The 26,123-nt window shown below is 34.3% G+C and overlaps 1 protein-coding gene across 1 annotated transcript in view; it reads left to right on the top strand.

The window, feature by feature from the left end:
- Positions 1–25,562, top strand: part of LOC132796198 (probable serine/threonine-protein kinase MARK-A) — a 77,050-nt gene extending 51,488 nt beyond the window's left edge. The window contains exons 4-8 of the mRNA XM_060807278.1: positions 12,744–12,867; positions 13,106–13,261; positions 22,895–23,154; positions 23,322–23,414; positions 24,847–25,562. Coding sequence (XP_060663261.1) covers positions 12,744–12,867; positions 13,106–13,261; positions 22,895–23,154; positions 23,322–23,414; positions 24,847–24,951 — 738 coding nt within the window. The 3' untranslated portion in view covers positions 24,952–25,562. The remainder of the gene's footprint in view (positions 1–12,743; positions 12,868–13,105; positions 13,262–22,894; positions 23,155–23,321; positions 23,415–24,846) is intronic.
- The last annotated feature ends 561 nt before the right edge of the window (positions 25,563–26,123 follow it).

The raw sequence follows: 26,123 nt of genomic DNA, 5'->3' as shown, positions 1-26,123 counted from the left end.
TTCTTCTTATTTATTTTCTTATTTCTGTCTAATCTACGTTCACTAATTGTTTTCTCATTTAACTACACATAATTAATTTGCTTAATGAAAATATGTATAAATATCGCAACTCAGAAATCACAACGAAATATGTTTGCTGTCGCCTTATTCAAACGATATCTCCATTTTCGCTGACTGACTGATTGTCAATCAATGCAGCCATAAAAGCAAAAAGTCATCAACTTTTTTGTTAGCTTTTCGTAGTCTCAATTTACGATACTATTTTGAATAGTAGACAGCATAATTGATGCTGTGTATAGTAGTTTTTTGTTATCCCTCATTCGTTTAGTGTGCAATAACGAATTGATACATTTATTATGTTACTTTTTTTTCGAATATCGTAAGCTAGATTATGGACTTTACTTTTTTGCACTGAAACCAGATTAAATGCGTGTAATGGGAGATAGTATTTTAGTTGCTATCAAAACAGATTTTATTTTAATTACTTAGTTCTTTTTTTGTTGAGCTTGACTGTATGTGACTTTAATGTATATGAAAAAGCAACAATAAAGTCGTGCACATGTTGCTTCTCTTTACAATTTGCTGACATTTGCAATAATCTTGTATTTTCTGCATTGTTTTTGCTCCACTGTGCGTGCGGCCGTCTTTGCCGTAGTTGTCATCATCAATGTTCCAATTTCAATTGCATGCAGTATCAGTCTCTCTCTCTCTCCCTTTCTCTATCCAACTCTGTCTAAATTTATATATATTTCTATATGTATTTCTTTCGCTTTTCTATTTGAATTTTTATTGGGTTTGTCAACAATATTTCTTTGGTTTTCTTCTTGTTTGTTAGTTTTTTCGCATTCGCGCAAAAGTATGCAACAGAAATTGACAGTTGGCAATGAAAAGGCAACTCGACTAGCCGCACACTCGTCATCGAAAATTAATTATAAATACAACAATTTGTTGCTAAGCAAATCATTTGAAGTGGCTACTAATGCATTAATTATAATTAATCAGCTTAGCGCACAGTCAGATTGCACTTAACGTGCGTAATTTTGTGCATATTTTAATGGGCGACTTAATGCGTGCGAACTTCAAGCATGATCGACCTGTGTTATACTGCATAACAAAGCAATTTAAATGGGATTTTGTGTAAAATTGTGCAGGGTATAACTTCACTTGTATTTGCATTATGTTGAGCACTTTTTACTCGCTGTTCTGACTTGCCTCGCGATACACATTGATAGACATATTTTTTTTCGTTGCATCTTTTTTTGTTTTTGGTGTTGTTGCTGCTGCTGGCAGCCAACTGCAGGTTTAATTAAAGCGAGCGCTCAGGCATCATGTTCAAATATATGCAGATGCCTGCAACTATGCACGCGTGTGTGTGTGTGTGTGTGTGTAGGGTGTGTTATTGCAGACTCTATTATACGTAGCTACAGTGTGTGTTTGTGTGGTCCTTGTTGTTTGCTTATGGTTTATTTTGTTGGCCTAGGTGGATCAGCGACTTTACACGCAATCTGCTGATGGCTACACAAAAAAAAAAAAATCCAACTATAAAAACAATAAAACAAAAACAAAATGAGAAAAATGCAAACAACGACAACAGCAAATTTAACAAGTGGTGTCAATTTTTACTTTTAACATCGACAGCAACAAAGCGCGAGCTGTGCAGACTTCTTTGTTATCGTGTCAACAAATTGCGTGGCTGGCAAAAATGTCACAAGGGGGGCGGGGGCGGTGGCGATGGCGATGGCGAGGGGCGTGTATTGCCATTGAATGTGGGCGTAACAATGTGCGGCCGGCTATATAATGCAATTGTCACAATATTCAAATAACTAACGACAACTTGCCAGCCAGCTATCTGACAGATAGTTGAACTACGTGTAGTTGCTGCTTGTGGCACACTCTTCTACGTGTTGCATGGCTGCGTGTCCTGCTTGGCTGCTTGGCTGCTGCTGCATGATGCATTGATTTCATTTGCAAGCAATGCCAATAATACGCAATGCATATTGAAACAGCAATCGATACGCATTTGATAATTATACCCGCTACCCAAGGAATAGAAAGGTATTTCAACTAGTTAGATGATTTCGATCGGATAAAAATTGGAGAAGTTTTATAAGAATCGGGTTTTAGCTGCTTTGGCAGAACATCTGGTATATTTTGACATCTATGGTATATTTCGAATGTAGTACCAAATACAAACTTTGGTATATTTTTATTTTTTTCTGATTTTCTCTGCTTTGTCAGACAATCTGGTATATTTTAACATCTATGGTATATTTCGAATGTAGTACTAAATACATACTTTGGGATATTTTTATATTTTTTTTTTTTCTTTCGGATTTTCTCTGCTTTGTCAGACAATCTGGTATATTTTGCATTCTATGGTATATTTCGAATGTAGTAATAAATACAGACTTGTGTATATTTTTATATTTTTGTTTTTTTTTCGGGTTTTCTCTGCTTTGTCAGACAATCTGGTATATTTTGCAGTCTATGGTATATTTTGAATGTAGTATATGACTAATATACCAAATATAGCCTTCGGTATATTTTAGTATTTTTGATGTTTTCATGACATAGTTGCTTTGACTGACAATCTGGTATATTTTGAATGTTGGACTATATCAATATACTAAATGGAACACCCAGTATTTTTAGTATTTTTATGGTATATTATTTGGTATATTTTAAAAATAATAACACACTATTATGCCTTTATTCACAATGCGTAGCGGGTATTTCACAGTCGAGCCCACTCGACTGTAGCTTTCTTATTTGTTTTAAAGTGTTCGAAAGGTGAAGAGCGCAAATACGCTTGGAAAAACTTGAATTGAATTCACAAATAATGCAAATAATTGAATTTCTGTTATTCAATAAGATGCATCTTAAAGTTCGACACAAAAATGTGCAATAAAATTGAAGAGAATTAAATGTGATTTATTTCTTAACTGAAAAATTCATTTATTGGTTGCCAGAAAATTGCATTGATTTCCATTTGAATGGCAAGTTTTGACTTAAAACATTCTCTTCTTTTTTTTATGCTGCTTTTTGTATTGTGCATAATATTTGATTTATTTTGATGAATTTTCACTCTTTGACGCAATTCCGGTTCAGCAAAAAAGAAAGAGAGAGAGAGAGAGAAAGAGGACCGTAATTAATTGAAAACAATTTATTGGGGAATGGGAGTTATTTTCAATGATTTTGCAAGCTCATCTCGTCGTGCGTCTGATGATTTATTGTAAGTTGTTTACCTTTTTGCACAAAATTACTTAATAATAACAACAACAGCGAGAGAACTTTTGTTGTGTGTTGTATGCCTGTCGGCAGCAAGGAAATAATAAATAAATAAGTAAATTGCAAAACAGGTTTGCTATTCACCTCTCTTTCGTTCTCTCTCTCCTCTGTCTCTTTCTCTCTCTCGGTGTGTGCTGGCAAATTAAATTAAAACGTCGCCATTCTAACTGGCTAAAAATATTTTCCGTTTGCCGAGCGTATAAAACGAAAGTCAAAGCCAAGTTTGAAGTTTTTGGCATCCAACTTTTTTGCGTAACAAACTTTCCCATTGTGTTAGTGTGTGTGTGTGTGTAAGTCTGTATGTGTGTGTATGTGTGTGGGCGAGTGCGTCTTAAACTAAATAAGCCCCGACGAGCTGGCAGCCAATGTCAAACGTTACTGAGTTTTGTGGCACCCTCCTCGAACTTTTGGTCTCAGCTCAGGCTTGTCTTCGCTTCGCTTTGCTTTGCTTCGCCATCTCCAGCCAGCTTCTTTGGTCCAGTTCGATGCTCGTAAATGTGCAACTTTTTAATAATTTCACTCAAGACAAGCCGACACACCAAGCAACCAACGAACCAACGAACCAAGCAACCACCCAGCATGCACTTTTTGCCATAAAAAAAGTTTTACTTAACCCATAAAACTGGAAATTCCAACACTGACTCGAATAATTGTAGATAAAAACCTTCTTGAAGTAAATTTTAAATGACTTCTAATTAAATTTGAAAAATTGTAATAATTTCACTAATAAATAATTATTATTTGGGCGCATTATTTGTTATTACAAAGAAACAAAAGTCGCTGCAAAATGGATGAGAAATACTTTCTGTGAAACGTTCACCAAAAATTTATTTTGTTAAATATCAAATATATAACACAAAAATTCATCAGATCATATGTTTCGCATATTAGATCATATATATATGTATATTATATAGCAACTGTGCGCTGCTTCAAAATGTGAAAATTCTAACGAAAAAAGTGTAGCATACTTTTTGGGGTCAGCTTTTGCTGCCAAATTGCATGCTCAGGTAGCCTCCAAAATTCGACCCCAAAAATCACAATATGCAAATATATATATTTGTTGGCTTTAAAGCACGAATCAAAGCCAAACTCTGCAATATTTTTTTTGTGTGTTTCGCTTGAACACCTTACGACAAACGCAAAGCGAAGTAAAGCAGCGGGGCGACATTTTTTTTTTGCTTTTCGTATGCGCAAATTTTTGCCATTAAAAGTTTGGCATGTAAATCATACTTAAGAGGCGTACAGAGAGGAGGGGGAAAAGGCAAGCAGACAACGAGAGAAACTTGAATATAAAAATGGGTCAAAAGTTACGACGAGACAGAGCAGAGAGAGAGAGAGAGAGAGAGAGCGAGCGAGCGAGAAAAATGTTGCCAAATGTCAACAGTAAAGTTTAAAATACATTTCGAGTGCACGCATTTGAAATATGAAAATGAGCGAATAGCTCCGACATTTTTTGATTGCAACAGCAGCTGTCTGCGTGAGAGTGTGCAAGTGTGTGTGTGTGTCTGTGTGACACACATTTTGGGTCACAATCTTAGACAGAGAGGCGCAGAGAGAGAGAGAGAGAGTGGGGGAAGAAGAGGCTGGGCTAAAAAAGCTGTTGACAGTCACATGAATTGTAATTTACATGGCCCGAAAAAAGGCATCGTAAACTCTTGTTTGTGGGCCATGATGTTGTGTCTGCTGCGAATCGTCGAGTGTGTTTTTGGGCAATTGAATAAATCGCCAGGGATGCGACACACACACACACACACACAAACACAGTCTAATACATAAACATACATTGTCGTTGCGTGCGTCCATTAAACTGCAGGGGACACAGCACACACACACACATACACACACACACACACACACGAAAGTTTGGCGCACATGTGCAAACTTGTTTTGCCCAATAATTTTGTTAAATATATATATTTATGTACGTATATATGGAAATTTGTGTGACTGGGGAGTTTGTTAAACGCAGCTGCTGTCGCTGCGAATTGTAAGTGAAATTGATGAAATTATCATTTATGGATTCGTTGTGGTTGCTCTTGTTGTTGTTGTTGTTGTTGCCCCATCAATATACCAGAGACAGAGAGGTTGACTTAAATATTTCATACTATAAACAAATTGTGTGAGTGACTCTCCCTCTCTCCCACTCTCTCTCTCTCTCTCTCTCTCTTTCGCTGTGGGCTATATAAAATGATTGCAAATTATGTGACACTCAATTGGCTTTTATATTATTTCATCGCATTACGTTCGCTTTAATGCGTTGCACTGCTTAAATAAATATTTTTCGACATTTTTAATAGCCAAGAGATTGCATTTATTTAAGCTACTCGATTCACTTTTCATTTATTTCCAATTTATTATTTAAACGTGCTGAGCCCAACATTAAAATCATAACTCAAACACCGAAACTATGTAAATAAATGTTGTGGAAATTTAATAATAGAAATAAGTAAATACCTGCAAAAATTGATTAAACATTAATAATAGAAATAATGAAGTATTTACAAAATATATGTAATAATTGAAATAATGAAATACGTAAACAAAATATTGACTAAAATTACAAAATATAAAACAATGAAATACATAGAAAAATGTAGTAAAATTTAATAATAGAAAACATGAAACTGCAATCAAATTCAGTGATTGAAGAAATTGAACATTGAAAAATCATAAACAAAACATGAAATTCATAAAAACAAGCACAATTTAATAAGAAAAACAAATAAGCATGTTTTAAATATCAGCAACTAAACCAAAAGTCAAACAACTAAATTATACTTAAATAGCAAACCATGAAAAACCTAAAAATAATAAGTACAATTTAATAATATACGCAAATAAAATATTCAATAAGAGAATATAACAAAATTTAGTAAAATTTAATAATACAAAATATTAATATTTAGAAAAAAAAATGAAATTTAATGATATTTTTTGGTCAAACAATTTCGTGTTAAATTTAAAGATTTCAATTAAACATAATGTGCATTAATTTCTTTAAGAAAATTGAGTTTCCTTTCGTTTTGGCCACTTTGAGTTGGCTTCTCTCAGAGAGTTTCTTTAGTTTTGCCTCCATTACATTATTATTATTTATTAGATAACCATTAACGAAATGATTACATATTATTGTTTGTACTTTTTGTTGCTAACAAATTTCAAATTCTGTTAACCTTTCGATTAATTTAATGAACTAAAGTAAAATAGACAATTGCCTAGTTAAATGCAAAAGCAATTTACCGATCGATTTATGGCAATTGAAATCGTCTTTGTTTTTGATAAATAAACAATCGTTGGATGCTATTTTAATATTTATAAGGCAAGGCTTTCTAGTTGATCCAAAGGCAACGAGCAAACGTTGACAACAAAATTTCCATTGTTCAATTTGCGGTATGAAAATTAATGTGACAATGCCACGCACAAAACCCAAATACTGCAAATACATTGAGAAAGAGAGAGTGAGAGTGAGAGATAGTTAGAGAGAGAGAAAGATAGTAGAAATTCATTGATAGTGAAATTGAAACAAGAGTGAGGAAGAATGAAGAGAGTGAGTGGACTATAACTAATTATGTTAGTCGACTAAATTGACATTTCAGCGTAAAGTTATTGGCAGATAAATTGCAAAATAATAATTAACAAATACACACAATACACACACACACACAGCAAAATATTAATGCGAAATTTATTTGTTAAATATTTACGAGTATGTGGAAAAATAGTATAGAACACTATTTTACAATCTTTTATGGATTATTTGTCTTTCATTTGCTTGTCAATTTGCAAAGTTCATTTGACAGCAAAAATATCAAATTACGTTTGGCCTAAAACAGACTGCGATAGAGAAAGAGAGAGAGAGAGAGAGAGAGAGCGTAAGAAAGGGAGAGAAACTTTTGTCGAGAAAATTGCAAACAGAAAAATTTTAATGTGTGTTTCTATTTTCATTTGCGGTTTATTTGACCACACTGAAAACAATAGCAACAACAACTGCAACAACAACAACATCGATGGAGGCAACAAATTATTATCGAGAACAACAAAAATATTTGCTTTTCGCTTCGGTTTTTTGGCAGTTTGAGGATTGTGCTTTTCCGAAAACAGTTTCAGCTTTTCACATGCGTTCAATTTTGCTGCTGACGTCAGCTGCTGTTGTTGTTGTTGGTTGTGTAATAATAATATCAGGTTGGCCAAACATCATATGTACTATATATACTCTATATATATGTTTTTCCCCCCCACCTGTGTCTCTGTCTGTCTGTCCGTCCAGCGGCTTTTGCTGGCAAAAGGAAACTCATTTTGTGGCCGTATTTCGCCCAACATTTATTACTGTTGTTGTTTTAGTAGCAGCAGCTTCGAATGTTTAGTTTTGCGGTCTTTTTGCCACACTTTTGCCTTGCCCCCCGGTCGTTGCATGCAACTCTTTGATGCAATAAGTGGCATGCCATTTAATAGACCACAATTTTGTTTGTTTGTAGTTGTTGTTGTTGTTGTTGTTGCTGTTGCGAACGAGGTTACCGACAACATTGCGAAGCACGCAATATTTGCAACAACAACAACAGCAACAACAACAGCAACGAATACATTACTTTAACTATTACCAGTAACAACAATTATGATTACACAAAATTGCATAAAATGCGAGTGACCCACAAAAAAAATAAAAACAACAGCAACGAATAAAAAATTAAGTGAGGAATAAAAAGAAAAGGACAACTTAAAGAAAGAGAGAGAGAGAGTCAAGTAGTTGGGAGTAGATATTGTGACATTATCGCTTAACAAGCGGAAAATGCGAGCGCGCAACTTGAAGCGATTCAAAACAAGCTTTCAAGCAGCACTTGCCGCACCTCCAATTCCATTTTTTTTTTTATTCGCTTCCTTCCAACGAGAAGTTGAAGTGGCTGACGACGATGGCGACGACGACGACGACGCACAGCAGCAATTTAGATATTGATTTAGATAGCGTCTGGTAAATACTTATGTACTTACCCCCCGACCCCAAACTCGACCCCCAACTACTATATAGAGTAGTATATGTCCAGGAGCAAGAGCAAACAGCAGCAGCAGCCACTCATACACGAAACATTTCGATGTCGATGTCGATTTCGTTCTTACTTTTACCCACTTTAGTGTGTGCTGATGACGATGTCGTCGTTGTTGAAGTTCTCGTTGTCGTTCTCGTTGTCGTTGTCGATGATGATGATGATGTTGATGGCGTTGTTAATGGCTGCGGACAGATGCCTCGTAATTGGCAATTGTGCAATGATTGATTTGACATTTCCATTCGATCATTAGCATTAAACTACTCTTAATTAATTGGCCTGCAATTGCAACCACTCACTTAACACACAGCTATAAAATACGCACAGCCCGGCGATATTCTCGAATTCACTTTTGTGGAATTCTGTGTGCAGCATTTTCTTTATGGCTTCTTCACAACAATTGTTATTATTTGAAAGGTGTATAATTTAAGGCTTTACAAATAAAGTGCTTAATAGATGTCATGTAAAGTTCAACAAATTTCTTAAAAGAAATTTTGTGGAAAAATGAATTGAAATTTGAACGGAATAGGTTTTAGGGTAAAATTTCAAATTGATCTTTAATATTTGCTTTTCAAAATATTATTTATTTATTCAAGTGTTTATTTATTACACAAAATAATATAATAACTAAAAGAAGGGAGTACTAGCTACTAAGGAAAGCGACTCAACTTTTCATACTTAAATCGAATTCAGTTTTTAGGTAGTAATATAATAAAAAGGAAATTGCAAAATCCAATTCAAAAATTTGATTGTAATTTTCACAATTGCTGCACAAGAAAAATTATATCTTAAAACGTTTTATTTGCCATTCAATTGCTTTTCAATATCTTAAATTTAAATGGAATTAAGTTTGCCTTGTTTTGTCGTGAACTTGGTGATATTTTTATTAATATACTTACATCAAAAAGCAATTCAATTCATATTTCATAAAACTTTTATTTTCTTATATGAAAATTTAAAGACATTTGTTAGATTTTCTGCCAGCATTTTAAAATGTAATCGACTTCATCAAAAAAGTAATTTTCATTTCAGTTTAAAACTGAAGTTACTTTTCATCTATGCAGTCTTTAAATTATTTGCAAACTGGTTTTTAAAAAAATTGTTAAAGTTTTCAACCATGCGAATTTGATTTCAAATCAAAATATTTAAAGTTTACTTAAGAATTCAAATCGTAAATTTGAAGACAGTTTTCTCATTTTCCATATTATTCTAGAAACATTTTAAAAAATTACTTCAGTTTCTAATAACATATGTAAACTGAACTTAAGCTCAAAGTAATTTATTTCAATTTATTTAATGCAATTTAAATCATATTTTAAAGCTAAGCAAAATGCGTTGAAATTTATTGACTGTGGAGTTTACTCTAGGAAATGCGCTTGATTTGCCACAAGCCTTTTTTATGCACTTGCACTTTGGCATTTTGCAGCTCGCATTTATTACAGATCATTGAAAAATCAAGCGGCAATATGATGACCTACACTTTGGGTGAAAATAATTGAATTACATGAAATTTAATTAAATAAAGCTCACCATTTATTTATATTTTTTAATTTTTTTTTGTTGCTTTGGACTGTGCAACAATATGATGCCGTTAATTAATTCGAGTGCAGATTGTTGACCATTTAACAGCAGCTGGGAGTAGAGCAATTTATTAAACTCGGTGTTTATAAACTGTGCAGCGTGTGCAACGTACAACACGGCGGCAGTTGGAACAACAAACGATAAATGTGCAACTCATAAATTAAGTCTTCAAAGTGCAAAAATTGTAAATTGCAACAGAAAGCGCGTTAAAATGTGCGAATTGTGCAAAAGCAGCAAAAGCGGCAAACGCACAACAAACAGCGCATAAATCAAAATATTGCAAAATGCCACTCGACAAAACAATTTTCGCTTTTATTTATTTACGTGAACCCAAAAAAAAGTGAATTTTAATTAATTCTTTATTGCTGCTGTTGAGGGCGTGGTAAAAAAAAAAAAACAAGAATGCTGTTGCTCTTGCTGTGGCTGCTCAGCTGCTAAGCTGCTAAACCAATTAGCAGCGCAGATGTGAGACAAAAGTTGCGACAATTGTCTGACGCGAGTTGAATTCTGTTGAGTGACTTACTCTCGTTGTACACGCTGTCGTATACGCAATGCGTCAAATGTTTCACAGCATCATCTTCATTGTTGCCGTTGCTGTTGTTGTTGTTGTTCGCTTAGATTTTTGCATTTCGCCTTGAGGCGCGCGTTTTGCGTGCTGTCGTCGCCTCCTTCCCTCTTCCGTCTCCCTTCTCCATCATCTTCTCTCAACTTCTTGACTAATTTATATGTGCATATTAAATTAGCCCAGAGCATGGCGTAAAGTGTCGCGCTTGGCATTAGTTCACACCCTCAACTGCACACACACATTTCAGCGTCTAGAGGGGGGGAGGGAAACATTTCAATGCGTTGGCTGCTTTTATTATTTAATTGACAGTCTCAGACTGCCACACACACACACACACGCACACATGGCGTATGCGCAATATCATTTGCCTCCGCCCCGTCACTAAAACCAAATCTCTGCGCAATTCGGTTATTGGCTAACCACAAAACGAGAACGAGAGCGAGAGTAATATATGCAATTTTATTCGAATAATGAATCAAAGCCATATATAAAATATATATCGAATGCTGCTGGAATGCAGCAGCAGCAGCAGCAGAAATTTTCTCTTTTGGTTTTGGACAAACAATGCTTAACCACACACACACACACACTCGCACACACACATGCGAAATGCATTTCTACAACTAATTGCACTCAACGAAAGCGTTTTAGAATGCATTTATCTAAAATATACGTGTGTTTTTGTGTGTTTGTTGTGGCACCCTTTAAATATATAATAAATGATTGTTGAATTAATTAACGTATTCGATTGCTGTTGCTCAGAGCCAAAAATTCATTTCAGAGCATTGCAAACATTTTTGGGTAATCGGGTGCTTTTATTGTATTCTAATTGATATAGTAATTTCTATAATTATTGTGCAACTGAATATTATGAAAGATTTAAAATATTAATTAGTAATTTCATATTTATGACCAAAAAAGTGTGATATAAATAAATAAAGTAGTAAATTATATATAATAATCTTTTTTGTGTAACATATACATATGTACATATATACATATAAAAATGTAATGTACTTAAAATACAATTAAAATCACAAATCATTTCATTGCAATTGCAATTATTAAACTAGTATGAAATATTTAAAATCTTGTTTAATCATTTTTTATATTTATGATACAAAAGTGTGATGTAAATAAATAAAAATGTAATTATAAAGTGTGATATGAATATAGTATGTAAAGTAAACAATTTAAATTCCATTTTTTGTTGAATATAACTAATAATTTTATGTACTTAAAATGCAATTAACTTAAAACCAAATCAAAACATTTCATTCCATACATTTTGCTATTGCATGGGAATTACTAAAGTATTCAAATTATTATTTATGCATTCGATATTCATGATACTATTTTATTTATTTTCATTCTACTTTTTATTGAGATAATTGTTATATCAATTTAATTATTTGATATGTGCTTTAAATGCAACTAAATCAAAATCAAATCAAATCATTTCACTGCAATTACAACTGCCAATATGGTATATTTTGTACTATATGGTATTTTTTAGAATGTAATATTATTAAAATATACCAAAGGCTGTTATTTGTATATTGATATTATTATATTGATATACTAAAAATAACTCGGTATATTAAAAAAAAAATTGGTATAAATATACCGAAAGCTTTTTTGATATATCGATATACTTAAAATATTCCTCAGTATATTTAAGTATTTTTTGGTATATAAATTCGGTATATTTAAAGAATTATAAACCTGGTATCTCTCAGTCGAGTACACTCGACTTTTGTTTTTGTTTGTTTAATAAATCTATGATTATTATGTGCTTAAGATGATTAAAGAAAACTTCAAATTATTTTAATAAATTTTAAAATATTTTTTTTCAGCATTTCACTATTTATTTGTATTACACTTTTTTTTGTGTCGAGTTGGGAATTTCGTTAAATGTATTTTTGTTTCGCTGGACTTAATTATGCCATTAAAAGTGACTTCGCTACGTGCTCTGCTTTCAGGACTTAATTCAAAAGTATGCGCAATCTGCAAATAGTTTTTAAGCATTGCCCCTTGCCCCTCCCTCGAGCTGTATTGTGTCAGGCATCGATCAACTTTGGCCATTTTATTGTGGTGCAGTTGAAGTTGAATGTGGCACGTAGCACGCTGACCAAATGGATGTTGTTCTTGTTATTGTTATTGTTATTGTTATTCTTATTCCTCCGCGTTCATTGGCATTTTCATTCTCTTGCCACAGCACAACAGTTGTTTCATCTTTTCCCGTCTCTTATTTTCTTCTTTCATTGCAGCAACAATCGCTGAGTGATACAAGCGCGGACAGCGGCAAAGGTGGAAAGTTTTTATTGCGAAAACGCAAATCGAAGAAGACAGCGGCAGCAGCAGCAGCCATTGTGGCGAATGCTGAGCACAAAGGTAAGAAGAAGAAAAAGAATAAGTAAAACAATGGCCGCAATTGCAAATGGCAGCAGACAATGCAAAATGGCGCCAAAGTGAAAATGGTGCAAAAGTTTTCAATTGCCATCATTTGTTTGTTGTTCTGTTCGTGCATTGTTTTTAATTAATTGCAATTTGCAAGCAACTAATCTTCTCTCTTCTTCGCTCTCTCTCTCTATCTCTCTCTCTGTCTTTGCTCTGCATTGATTCATCGTAGGAAAACAAGGAAGACAACAGCAGCAACAACAACAGCCTTCGATAAAATGCGTTCTGGTTGGCGATGGCGCCGTTGGCAAAACCAATTTGATCTTGTCATATCTGGAGAATCGATTCAATCCGGAGCATGTGCCGACGGCATCAGATATTTATAACGGTAAGTTGCGCAGCGAGCGAAAAACCGTGAAAACCGTGAAAATGCGAAAATGTGAAAATGTTGATTGCCTGCCTGCCTGCGTTGCTCGCGTTGCTTTTGCCTGCGCCTCGGTGTCGACTGCGCTTTTCAACAGGTTTACTTAATGGCATTTTTCGGTGTACACACACACCTCCTCCTTTTCTTCCTCTTCCTCTCTCCCTACAAATATATATATTCTATATGTATACAGTTGTAAGCAGCGACCTTCGACTGGCTTGCCTTGCCTTGCCTTCCTTTGGCTGCCTTGCCACGTATATGAATTTTTCATTTTGTTGAAAACCAATTTGTGAAATCTTTACTGAGTTTCCGTGTGAAGGATGCGGCGCCATTCTGTATGTGTGTGTGCCAGTGTGTGTGTGTGTGTGTGTGTGTGTGTGTTTGAGGCCAGTCTCAGCTGACGGAAGTAGGCGAAAATAATGTTCAACTGCCTGGAGGCAGTCATCTCTGTCTCTCTGGCATCACAGGTTCATTTGACTTTCACTGCTTCCGCATTTGCGCTCTCTCATGCCATATGTGAGCGATGCTCTCCCACTCCTACTTCCACCCTCCCTCACCTTCTCCTCCCCGCACACTTTATGTCTGCTATTCACGAATTTTAATGAACGGAAAATTGAAATTTGCGGTTATTCAGAGCCAACGACAACAGCACATCAGAGCCATAAAAATGGCAGCGGAGCTTCTCTCTCCCTCTCTTTCTCTCTCTCTCTCTCTCTCTCTCTCTCTCTCTCTCGCTCTTGCTTTTGTCACCGCCATCTTTTCTAGCCTTTTATGTCTCAACTTGTAGGCAGCACTTGCACTGCAACTGATTGAATTATGTTGTGCCACACAAAAACACTCGCTAGCACACACACACAGACGCACACTCGGCCTCTGCCTCTGCCTCCGACTGCTGCCACACACTTGACGTTGGCCTGACTCTAATAAATTTTGCATGAATGTGCACTTATTTCATGCCACAATGCCCTTAATCACGAGAGGCTAGTACAGCCAGTTGATGAGTTTTGCAACGTCAAGCAGCATCAACAGCGACCAACGTTGCACAGGAAATGCCAAGTTGTTAGTTGTGTTGGTCTCAAATCTCCACAGATTAAAAAAATTTATAAAATATTAGATTCTCTACAACTGAAATGTTTTTTTGGCTCACAAAAAACTAGCACACAACAGTAGTAGAGTAAGTAATTGAAATGAAAAATGATCATTTAAAAAAGAAATCACAACTAGTTATTAGTTATTGAAAGAGAGTAAGCAGAATTTACAGAGAAAAGAAATATAAGCTGAAACTATTTTTAAAATGAGTAAAGATTGATTTAAGAATCTTTATGGTTTTTTGTTTTTTGCACGAATTTGTTAATTCTTGCAAATATCTTAAAAATCAGTAGTAGAGTATGTAATAGAAATGATAAATGATCATTTAAAAAAGAAATCCCAACTAGTTATTAGTTATTGAAAGAAAGTAAACAGAATTTGCAGAGAAAAGAACTATAAACTGAAACTATTTTTAAAATGAGTAAAGATTGATTTAAGAATCTTTATGTTTTTGGTTTTTGCACGAATTCGTTAATTCTTGCAAATATCTTAAAACACAGAAATAATTCCAAAAATCATTCATCGATTTTAATTTGTAAAAGTGCTAATTAAAAGCTATAAGATTTTTGCATATTTTATAATTATTTTTCTGCTTAAGGAATTCGAACGAAAAACAAAAAATTTACATATTGATAAGTTTTAGCGTAAAACAGAAAAAGTTTCTTAAATCCATCTTAACTCGAAATAAATATTGCTAATCCAGAGCTATAAGAATAACTTTCACTTATTTTTAAAGTGGTTTAAGTTTCTGTTTTTTCTCTATAATTAAATTCTTATATAAAGTAGTTGATTAACATATGAAATTCAGTAACGATTTGAGTATAATATGATAGATATTATAATAAATTAGCATATATTTTAAAATAAATATTTGCATTTGTTGCAAGCTCATTTTCATAGTTCGCTTTTGAGTTCTACTTAAATATTTAGTAAGAAATGCTAATTTTTTTTCTGCATCATTTAAAAAGAACGTACTAAATTACAATTTTTATTAATTTAGAATGGTGAAGGCTTAAAATATAATGATTTGTATTCATATATAATATTTATTTTGTATTCTTATTAATTTATTAATTCCATAATCAATTCGAGATGAATACAAATTTGCCTAGCAAACATGATTATGTAGCTTATATTTTTTTTTCTTGTTGCCTCTCCATAATTGCAATCTCATCTGCGTCATTGCTTTTAGGGCCGATCAATAAGTTGTTGCTGTTGGACAAAGAACAACAACAATTTGCTTTTTATATTGGTTTTCTATACTTTTTTCCTCCACTTATTATTTTGTCTTCTTTTTTTATTTTTTGAGTTCATTGATCTATAATGTCCTGTGGCGTAGTAAGTATAGACTTTAAGCTGGCGAGAAGCACTTTAGGGCCATTGCGATTCCTAGAAAAAGATGCTTGTACCTTTTATTATTACGCATACGCCGTGTGCGTCATTTACCAAATACTAAGCATAACATGGCGCGCTCCCTTAGCATAATTCTGCACACACACATGCTACATGTGTGTACATTCAAATATGTATGTATGTATGTTCACATTCCTCTGGAGAGAGAGAAAGCGAACTTTTTGTTGGCACAGTAGAAACTCAGAAATTAAACATGAATATATTGAAATTGACATTTCATTTTGAATTACGAAAATGGCAGAAAATGTTAGCGATATAAACGAAAATACTTTTCTTAAGTAGCATATTAAATATAATTTGTTTTAATAAATTTAGAATCTGTTTAGCTGAAAATTTTATATATATAAAAGTAATTGGATAGAAGTCAAATCTTATTTAGGAGGAGAAGTTATTAAAAATATTAAAATGAAATATTAGTAAAGTGCTTGGCATGAAAAAATTTTGTGGATTCAAATAAGAAACTCAATTATGATGGCTTTGTAAGTAAGCCTTGCTTAGCGTATTTAATATTTATGAAAATTCTGCAAAATAATAATAATTTCAAAAATTGTTCTCTTATAAAGCCACACTTAACAAATAAAACACAATTCAAATTAATCATGTTTTAAATTTTTATTTATTCATTTTGGTTGCCGATTAAAATGCTTAAAATCGAACAATTTTTCGGTTCATTCCCTTAAATTTTGTATTTTAAATTTCCAATAACTTTAAAACATGTTTTCAGTTTATTTCTCTTCTCAACTTCCAACTTTTTGTTTTCATATCTGCAATTCAAATATATTCTATTGCAATTTAGTGAGGTTCTACTGTGTGACAACATCTCGAATGTTATGTGTGTGCACTCTTGTTGAGTGTGTTCGAGTAAGAGTGTGTGTGCGTGTGTGTGAGTGTGTGTGCCGAAGTGATTTGCATATTTGCAAGAGGCTTTGCATAGTTGCGCCATGCATAACTTTTGTGCATAGTTCAACTAATTATCAAGTGCCGCCCTTCAAGGACTCGACAACTTGATGCCGCCAAGCACATCCATCAACTGCCATTTATTACTGTAGCAGCAGCAGAAATGTTGAAATTTTCACAAAAAAAACTGAAGAGGGAAAAAAGAAATGAGGAGCAAAAATACTACGAAACAGGCGCTAATTGAGTGGCACTCTGCTTACTACTTGGCAATTGTGCTATTGTGCAATTGAGGAAGTGAACAGAGACAGAACGGGAGAGAGAGAGAGAGTAGATGGATGTGTGGTTGGATGAGCGAGAGAAAGAGAAAGAGGATGACAGAAAGGGGCAGCGAGTGTGGGGGGAGTGATTGAATGACTGACTCAATTAAGTTTCAATAAGGTTGCGACAGCAGCCAAGCGATTGACTGACTTTCAATGGTCGCTGACAAGTAACAATTACACAATTGTGTGCTTGCCACACTTACACACCAATACACCCCAAAACACACACACACACACACACACACACACACACACACACACACACACGCGCGCACTCAAGAGCGGGGAGCTTAGAGACCTCGACGTATTTTTTTCCGTTCTTTTGTTGTGCGTCATTTGGTCGCTTTTTGGCTTTTGTCTGTGTCTCTGAATGCGTAAAGTCAATGCTCCTTTTTTTTTGCTTGGCTTTTTATATTTTCGTACTCGCATTCCGACTGTGTGACACAGTTTTTTTCGGTTGCGCATGCTGAAATCGATAATCGATTAATAAGCAAACCCCTCTAAAAAAAGACAAGAAAGCAGATGACAAAAATAAGACAAAAAGTATGCTATAGAAAGGTGAAATGCAAAAGAACTTTGAGCTCAATCTTTGGTACTCGAACGCACAAATCGAAATTCAGTAAATGGCGATTTGCAGAGTTGAAAGTGACAGCAAAAAAAAGTTAATAAATAAATGAAAATAGCTACAGTCGTGTGTGATGTGAAATAAAAGCCAAACTATGCGCTATTTTGTTTTTAAATATACCAAATTAATATGCTAAAAATATACCAAAGTTAGCCTACGAGTAGCGGGTATAAAAATTGGAAACGAAATAAAAATAAGAAAGCTACAGTCGAATGTGTACCATATTAAAAATACTGAAATATGTCAAATTAATGTACTCCAAAATATTGGAATATACCAAATCAATATACTGAAAGATACTTAAATATACCAAAAGGTGTATTTGGTATATTTATAGGATCGAAGATGCCTCCATATTAAAAATACTGAAATATGTCAAATTAGTGTACTCAAAAATACTGGAATATACCAAATCAATATACTGAAAGATACTTAAATATACCAAAGGGTGTATTTGGTATATTTATAGAATCGAAGATGCCTCCATATTAAAAATACTGAAATATGTCAAATTAATGTACTCAAAAATACTGGAATATACCAAATCAGTATACTGAAAGATACTTAAATATACCAAAGGGTGTATTTGGTATATATCAAAAAAACTGGAATATACCAAATCAAAATGCTGAAAGATACTTAAATATACCAAAGGGTGTATTTGGTATATTTATAGGATCGAAGATGCATCCATATTAAAAATACTGAAATATGTGAAATTGATGTACTCAAAAATATTGGAATATACCAAATCAATATACTGAAAGATACTTAAATATACCAAAGGGTGTATTTGGTATATTTATAAGATCAAAGATACCTCCTGCTGCCAGGCACAAAGTTGCCCTACAATTGATGAAACTACAAAACTTAGTACTAAAAAGTTCAATATTTTAAAACATGAATGCATTAAATTAGGTTTATTTTAATGCAATTCTTAGGAGGCAATCTTGAAATATCTCACATCGAGAAAAGACTGCAGCGAGCTATGCAGTTGAGCAGCAACATAACTTGAAGCGTTCTCATTTGGTGTTCTTTGCCTGCTTCATCTGAAGGCGTTCGAAAAGAAAACCTTTTGTCGCCTTTTGATGTCTTTCATGCTGCACTTGCATTGTGCTGGTTAGTTTTACCCTGCAATGCGATAGAAGCAGGAATTATGGCTATTAAATGTGAAAAGTTGAAGCAAACAATAAATTCCAAATTAAAACGCAAACAAATGCCACAACAACAGAATATAAAGATGTCAAATTTGCCGAAAAATTGCAGGGTATGAACACATATGATGCCAACTGCTGCTGCAGTGCTTTGCAACTTGACAGCACACACACAATGTCTGAAGTGAAACATGGAGCACATCAAGCTCGCTGTGGGACCAGAAGAGTGAGATGCGCTCTTGACTCTCCGACTCTCGGTCGACGTTGTTGCAAATGCATTCATGAAATTTATGCGCTACAAAAATGAAATTTATTTTACATGAGCTAAGAGGTCGACCTTCGGCGACCTGCTGATTAAAAACTCGGAGCACCAACTTTATTTACGCCGTGCAAACAGAGTGGCCAACTCAGCGAGAGAGCGTGAGAGAGATGGGGAAGGGGGAGGGGAAATGAGGGGGTGAGGAATGAGCAGCTGCTGTTGCATTGAAAGCCAGTCATGATTAACTTTCAGATAGCGCTGGTATAAACCACAGTTAGTGGTAACTGAGTGGCAACATGCTGCATGCTGCATGCCTCATGTTGCTGGGTGGCTTATGGTTGACTGCCGAAGCAAGCCAAAAGTAACTGCTACTCAACGCTCAACGTTCAGCGTTCTACGAGGCCATTTAAATCATTTTGCATGCGTTTTAAATATGCATTGCTTACGTTACGTTACTTTACTCTTCACTCTTTACTTTGTGCACACACCCACACACAAATATTTTGTGTGTGTGCCACTCAAAAAATGATGTGCTGCTATGCTCTGCACTCTGCTCTTCTGTGTTGCACTCTGCACTCTGTGCTCTGTGCTAATTCATTGTTCATTATGCTGCTGCGAGGCGATTGCATAACTCACACAAAAGTGTTGCATACTTTTTGGGGGCTTGACTTTGGATGCGCGTGGCTGAAATCTTCATCAAGCCAAACCACAATTATATTTACATTGTTTGCCACCTTAAGTTGCAGCTTTAAATGCACCTTTATATATTTATTGCAGTTCATAATTTAAACACGTTTTCAATTGAAATTTATTCATATATGTTAACGTAAAGTTTAACGCTATTTTGTTACTTCAATGTAAAGCTATAATTATGACTTGGAAGTAGAAGAAGTTCAAATTTCCTAATTACTATTTATAACACAAAGAACTTTCTGGCTTCCTTAGAGAGCAAACATAGTTGCAGTTAAGAATTAAGTAAATTATATTTGCAGAATTAGTTTCGGATTAAAAGAAGTTCAAATACCGAGTCTTTTTATAATTTAAAAAAAAACTACAAAACTTCTCTACTCTGCTTTAAAAATATATGCTAATAAAATCAATAGGTAGATAAAGTATGAGAAGGAGTTCATAATTATTATTTGTAAATTATAAAATTCGTCGATTTATTTAATAATTTCGGTATTTCAATATGAAGATATATGCAATTTAAGTGTAAAATTGAAATATAAGATAAGTAGATTTGGATGCAATCAGATAAAAATTGTCGAAGCTGACAATTTGGTATATTTTGTTCTCTATGGTATATTTGCAATGTAGTACTATATCGATATACCAATTACAGTCTTTTGTATATTTTAGCATTTTGGGTATACTAATTTGGTTTATTTTAAGATTGTAAAATATTGAATTAAAAGGAATATCTAAACAGTATGTGAGGAAGTTTACATACCCTAAATAGTTAACATAAAGTATAGAATTATCTATTCTGTGCAGGTACAAGAGTATAATATAGAAATAGTATGCAAGGGGGAAGTTAAAATAATTATAAAATATAGAAAGAGTACAAAAAGAATATGTAAAATAAATGAGTAATAAGAATTTACTATAGTATATTAAGTATTATATGTTATTCTCTGCAGTTGGGTATTGTATATTAGTAAATTGCATAAATGTGCTGGTAAAACAGATGGATTTGAAGCTGCATTCGAGTTGCTGCAGATAGTAAAACATGCGGTATTATTCGCATTTTCGCATTACAAAATTCCCTTTGCAATTTGAAACTTTGCTGGCAACTTTAAGACATTGCCGCAGTCTGCGAGCAACCGCAATTACATCGCAACAACTTGTAACTTGTGTTATATACTGTATTTATATGTAGTTGTGTTTACCCAACGAGACACACACACACACACACACATACATACACAAATGTACAACAACAGCTGCACACATGGTTCCTGTAGTCGATGCACAAAAAAGAAGGAAAGCCGAAGAAGAAAATTGTGCTTAATTTCAATTATATTTGCGGGGCAAACTCGTAGTAGTTACACATTCCCGAGAGGCAGTTGCCACATGCCACATGCCTCAAGTCTCTGGTTCGCATTTTTTGCAAGTTGCTCATTCTGCATATGGTCACAAACATGCTTGCAATTACAAGCAGTGTGTATATACTATATTATGCATGCAGTAAACACTCGCTAGCATAGGCTGCTTTTTCATTTAAATCCAACAATTGAGACTTTCAATAAACATACGAATTTCATTTTCGTTTTATACTACAGCAATATTATTAAACGTGCAACAAATTGAAATTCAAAATACAATACGAATTTATGTATTTTGTCTTTACGCACACAAAACTTATTCTAGAAAAGATTGCATACAATTCAGAAATATTTGTCGCTTTTATTCGTCCACATTTCCCTATCAAAATTTAATTTTTATTTCGCAACAAATTTCAATTCATACATAAATTTAGTTTATCAACAAAATAGTATAAAGTGTTTATTGTGTTTGAGTTTTATTTTTACTATTTTGATCATCACTTTTCGATTAGTTTAAACAAGAAATGATACACGCTTAACATCTGCTTTATTTGAGTAATTTATGCATAAACAAAAAGAATACTAATAGTTTAAAATAACATACAATTCAATTCAGTTTTTGGTTCCTTCTTTATTTGATTGACTTTCATTTTAAATTTCAGAATTTTAGTTGTATGTATATTGTAAATTTCAGATTTTTTTTTTAAGAAATAAATAATATATATCTTACATGTTATAGATCTTAGAGAAACTTTCAAAGATTTTTATTTTTTTATATTTTATAATATAATAAATAATATATATCTTACACGTTATAGATCTTAGAGAAACATTCAAAGATTCTTTTTATTTTTTTTATATTTTCTAATTTTCTTTTTATTTATATCTTAATAGCTTAAATACTTTTAAAGTAATTACAGAATGTTAGGCTCATGTTTTTAATATGTTTCGGATTATAAAATTCTCTGTTTCATCTTTCTGTAATTTGAATATTTAAGTAATTCAAGTAATGCCTTCCATAGCGAACGCAGACCGTATTTCAAACGAGTAATATGGAAAATTTCGAGTCTCTTCAGCGCCTGCAATCTGGCTATCAGTATTCAAGCCACTTTCTGCGCTCTATCTGGGCGGAGTTTGTGGGCTGAAAATGTTAGCCAGCGGGTTGGACTGTCCCGTGCCCCGTGCCCCGTCTGTCCGCCTGTCTGTCCGTCTGGAGTGTCTGTTGCTGTCCAAAGTGAAGTGCAATGCAGTGCAGAGTCGAATGCCTCGCATAGTTCATCCTGAGCTGGGGGTTGAAGCTAGTGTTAGTATAAATGTGTGTGTGTGTGGGTCAAAGAGCAAAGTCACCGTGTGTGTGTAGGTGTGTGTGAATGTGTGTATGTCGCAGTCTGCGCTGGAAAGTATGCTATGCCAAAAATGTGCACTTGCGTGTGGGCCGAGAGTTAAGGATTGAGGGAAGAGCGCGCTTTAAATGAAATTCCAACGGCAATTCAATCAAAAATACCAGTTCAAGTGTAAGAGAGAAGGCATTTAAATATTTTTTTTGTAAATCACCTCCTCCCCCTCCTCACTCCACTTTGATTAAATTGCCCCGCGTGTGCAGGCGCATATAGTAATTATTTTTCTTGCTTTCCTTTATTTAATTTATTATCTCCGCTGATTGATTCATTAGTCACCAGCCAACCAGCCAACCAATCAAAGGGAAAACAAAGTACAGATAAATGCGATTTTTATTTTAAGTCGTGCAATTATGCGAAAGCGTTATAATTATGTGACATTTTGTTCTTGTTTGCAGTCGATGTCAATGTGAATGAGAGTCCCGTGCATCTGCAACTCTGTGATACCGCCGGCCAGGACACATTGGATCCGTTGCGTGAACTCTGCTATCCGGACAGCGATGTCTTTCTGCTCTGCTTCTCGGTGGTGAAACCCGAAACATTTGGCGCCATCAAATCGAAATGGGCTCCCAAATTTGCCAAAACAAAGGCGGCACTCATTCTAGTTGGCACCCAGTCCGATTTGCGAAGCAATTTAAATGTGCTCAACAAATTGCAGGTGAGTTATTGCTGCGTGCTATCACAACAACCACAACAACAACAACAACTACAACAAAAGTGATGTGTTGTCTGTTGATTTTTTCATTTTGTGTTTGCGCGTGCAAATTGTTTAAATATTTATGCATTTTCTTATTTGATTTCATATGCTGTGCGTGTGTTGGACAGACGAATGGCGAGAAACCAATTTCATATGCAGACGCCTGGGATCTGGCAACAACAATTGGTGCCAAATACATTGAGACTTCGTCAGCCACACAGGTGAGTAAAGTACAATACATTTACAATATGACAGCAGCAGATGGACTGCGAGGTACAAGTTGTTGCCTCTTCCTGACGTTACTCTTGTTGTTCTCGTCGTTGTTGTTGGTCTGCAGCCATCATATTAATTAAAGCTGTTTTGGGGGGCCAAACAGAAGTCATTGCACCAAACCGGCAAGCACACTGCAAAAAAAAAGAACAGTTTCTAACATCAAGTTCTGCTGTTAAAAGATGAACAAATGATTAAATCTAAGAACTTTAATCTAAAAAATCCCAAATTCTAGATTTAGGTTACAAAATTTGCAATTCAATCGAAATTCTTAACATATAAAGTTTTTGTCTGTCTGTTGTGAACTATTCTTCATTAAAATTAGCAAGTGCATAATTTGTGTAGTTAGAAAAATGCATATAGAATGGAATATTTTTTAAGCTTAAAATCAGATTTGTGTCTCTTTAGAAGTCAACGATTAGTTTCTCTTATTGATAAGAACTTGCTTATATTAAATGTTCTTGTATTGAAAATGTATTTTCTTGATTCAAAATGACTCATGCTCAAGATGCGTTTTCCAACTTAAAGATTACCATGTTGTAGGCGCACTTTCTAGATTAAAATTCTCAGTACTGAGACCAAAAAACTTGACTTTAGAACCGGTTTTTTTTTTTTGTCAGTGCAAGTACTACTAGATATACTCGTACTATATATTGTGCTATATATATAACAACACAACACATACTGCAATATAAGAAATCCTTTGGGCGGCTGCTGTTGCTGTCTGTGTATGCAAACACTTAAAAAGCAAAACTCTGCAGAACGATGACGCTTGGGAGGCGTTTTGCCTTTGAGTCACACACACACAGAAATAATCATAATTGTGCGGTTTTCGGCCTGGTAACTGTAACCAGCGCAAGAGCAGCTCTTAACCACTATCGCTGTCTCTCTTTCGCCCTCTCTCTCCCTCTGTTTCGGGCGCGTCTGGCAAATGTTGTAAATGCTGTTGCCTTGGCACTTCCGAGTGAGCGAGCAGAGAAGAACCAAAGCCAAGCCAAGCCACCTTTTTGTCTGTCGTGCATTGCACTCGACGACGTCGTCGTCGTCGTCGTCATCATCGTCGCCTTCCCAAAGGAGGCGCTAATGCTGACTGACTTTACGGCAAAAGATGCATTCATTCATTCATTCATTTTTTTTAGCTCTGCTTTCCACTCGTATTTTATTTTATTTGATTTAAGTTACGAACGAGACGACAAATTGCTACAAGAAATTATAAAGGTAGAGAAGACACATTCAAGCATTTGCTTTAACTTTGTTTAAAATACTTTTGCAAACCAACAACGACAACAACAACAATAAAAATGTCAAACATACTTTAGCAACTTTTTTATTCAACACCATAAATATTTAATATATATAATTTTTTGTTTTCTCTTCGCTTAGGACAAAGTCAAAGACGTGTTCGATGCCGCTATCTGGGAGGGTTTGGTGCCCACCACTTTGCCTCCGACGCCTTCGTTCTGGAAAAAGTTATTCTGCCTGGCCTGAAAAGCAACTCGAAGAAACTTAAACTATTAACATATTCTATTATTTTTTTTTATGTGTCTTAATATTATTGATATTGATATTTATGTGTTTATACAAATTAATTACTTATTTTGTTTAGCAGTGCTTTTCAACAATATTTACACATGCACTCACTGACTGATCTATTAATATAATAAATACTTATGGCAAAATCATAGCGAGAAACATGCAACCAATTAAGCATACAAATATCTAAAAATATATAAATGTTAAAAATTATGTAAATTTAAGTAAATTAGAGTAGAGTATTTTACATTTATATAAACGACTGTTCAATTGTCGCGTTTATTGTTCTGAATTGTAGATCAATGGCAATTTACATTATCATATTATTATTCTCTATTTTTTTTTTTGCGTCTCTTAGTATTTTAAGAGCTCTTATTCGAAGCGAATGTAAGCACACGCCCGCATACAAAACAAACAAAACTGATGTTACGTCATTCCATCCATTTAAGCATTAAGTTTTTTTTTATCTTTAACATATTATACATTGTACGTCGACAACAAAACAAACAAATTTATATATAAATATATAGACTATATACATATGTATATAGAATGAAGATACAACAACAACAACAACAAAACGACCGCAAACTGTGCAAGTAATATTATGCAAATGTGTTTTTTTCATCGCTCTCTTCCTTTTTTTTTTTGTAAGGATGTGATGCGAACATCGTTGAAGGGTAAGTGCGTTGCATACTTATGTTGTGTTGTGTGTGTGACTGAAGACTGAACCAGCTGCGTGCATGCTAATAGCAAGTTTTCCCTTTTCCGCGTAGAGCATCATCCACTTTGTATCAATTTGTGGCATATCCATACACATATCCCAGCCACACATTCGAGTGCGAATGCGAGCTCGAGCTCGAGCTCGAGCTTCAGCCTGAGTGTGTGTACATACATCAGGCATTTAAATATTTCAGCAAAAATAGCATAAATGCTCGCTTACAGCTTACTCCAATCGACTATTGAAGTAAACCACTGTCACATGTGATCCTTCTTACTACTCGATGTGCTCTTTAGGTTGGTCGTTCGTCCAAGCAGCTTTTGAACTATTTATTACTTATACGTCGTGTGTTACTCTCTGTATAGTAAGCTTTATTATATGTAGTTGCTAGCAGTTTAGTTTTGAA

Source organism: Drosophila nasuta, chromosome X, assembly GCF_023558535.2.
Source record: "Drosophila nasuta strain 15112-1781.00 chromosome X, ASM2355853v1, whole genome shotgun sequence".
NCBI lineage: Eukaryota > Metazoa > Arthropoda > Insecta > Diptera > Drosophilidae > Drosophila > Drosophila nasuta.
This window is presented reverse-complemented; position numbering and strand designations above follow the sequence as displayed.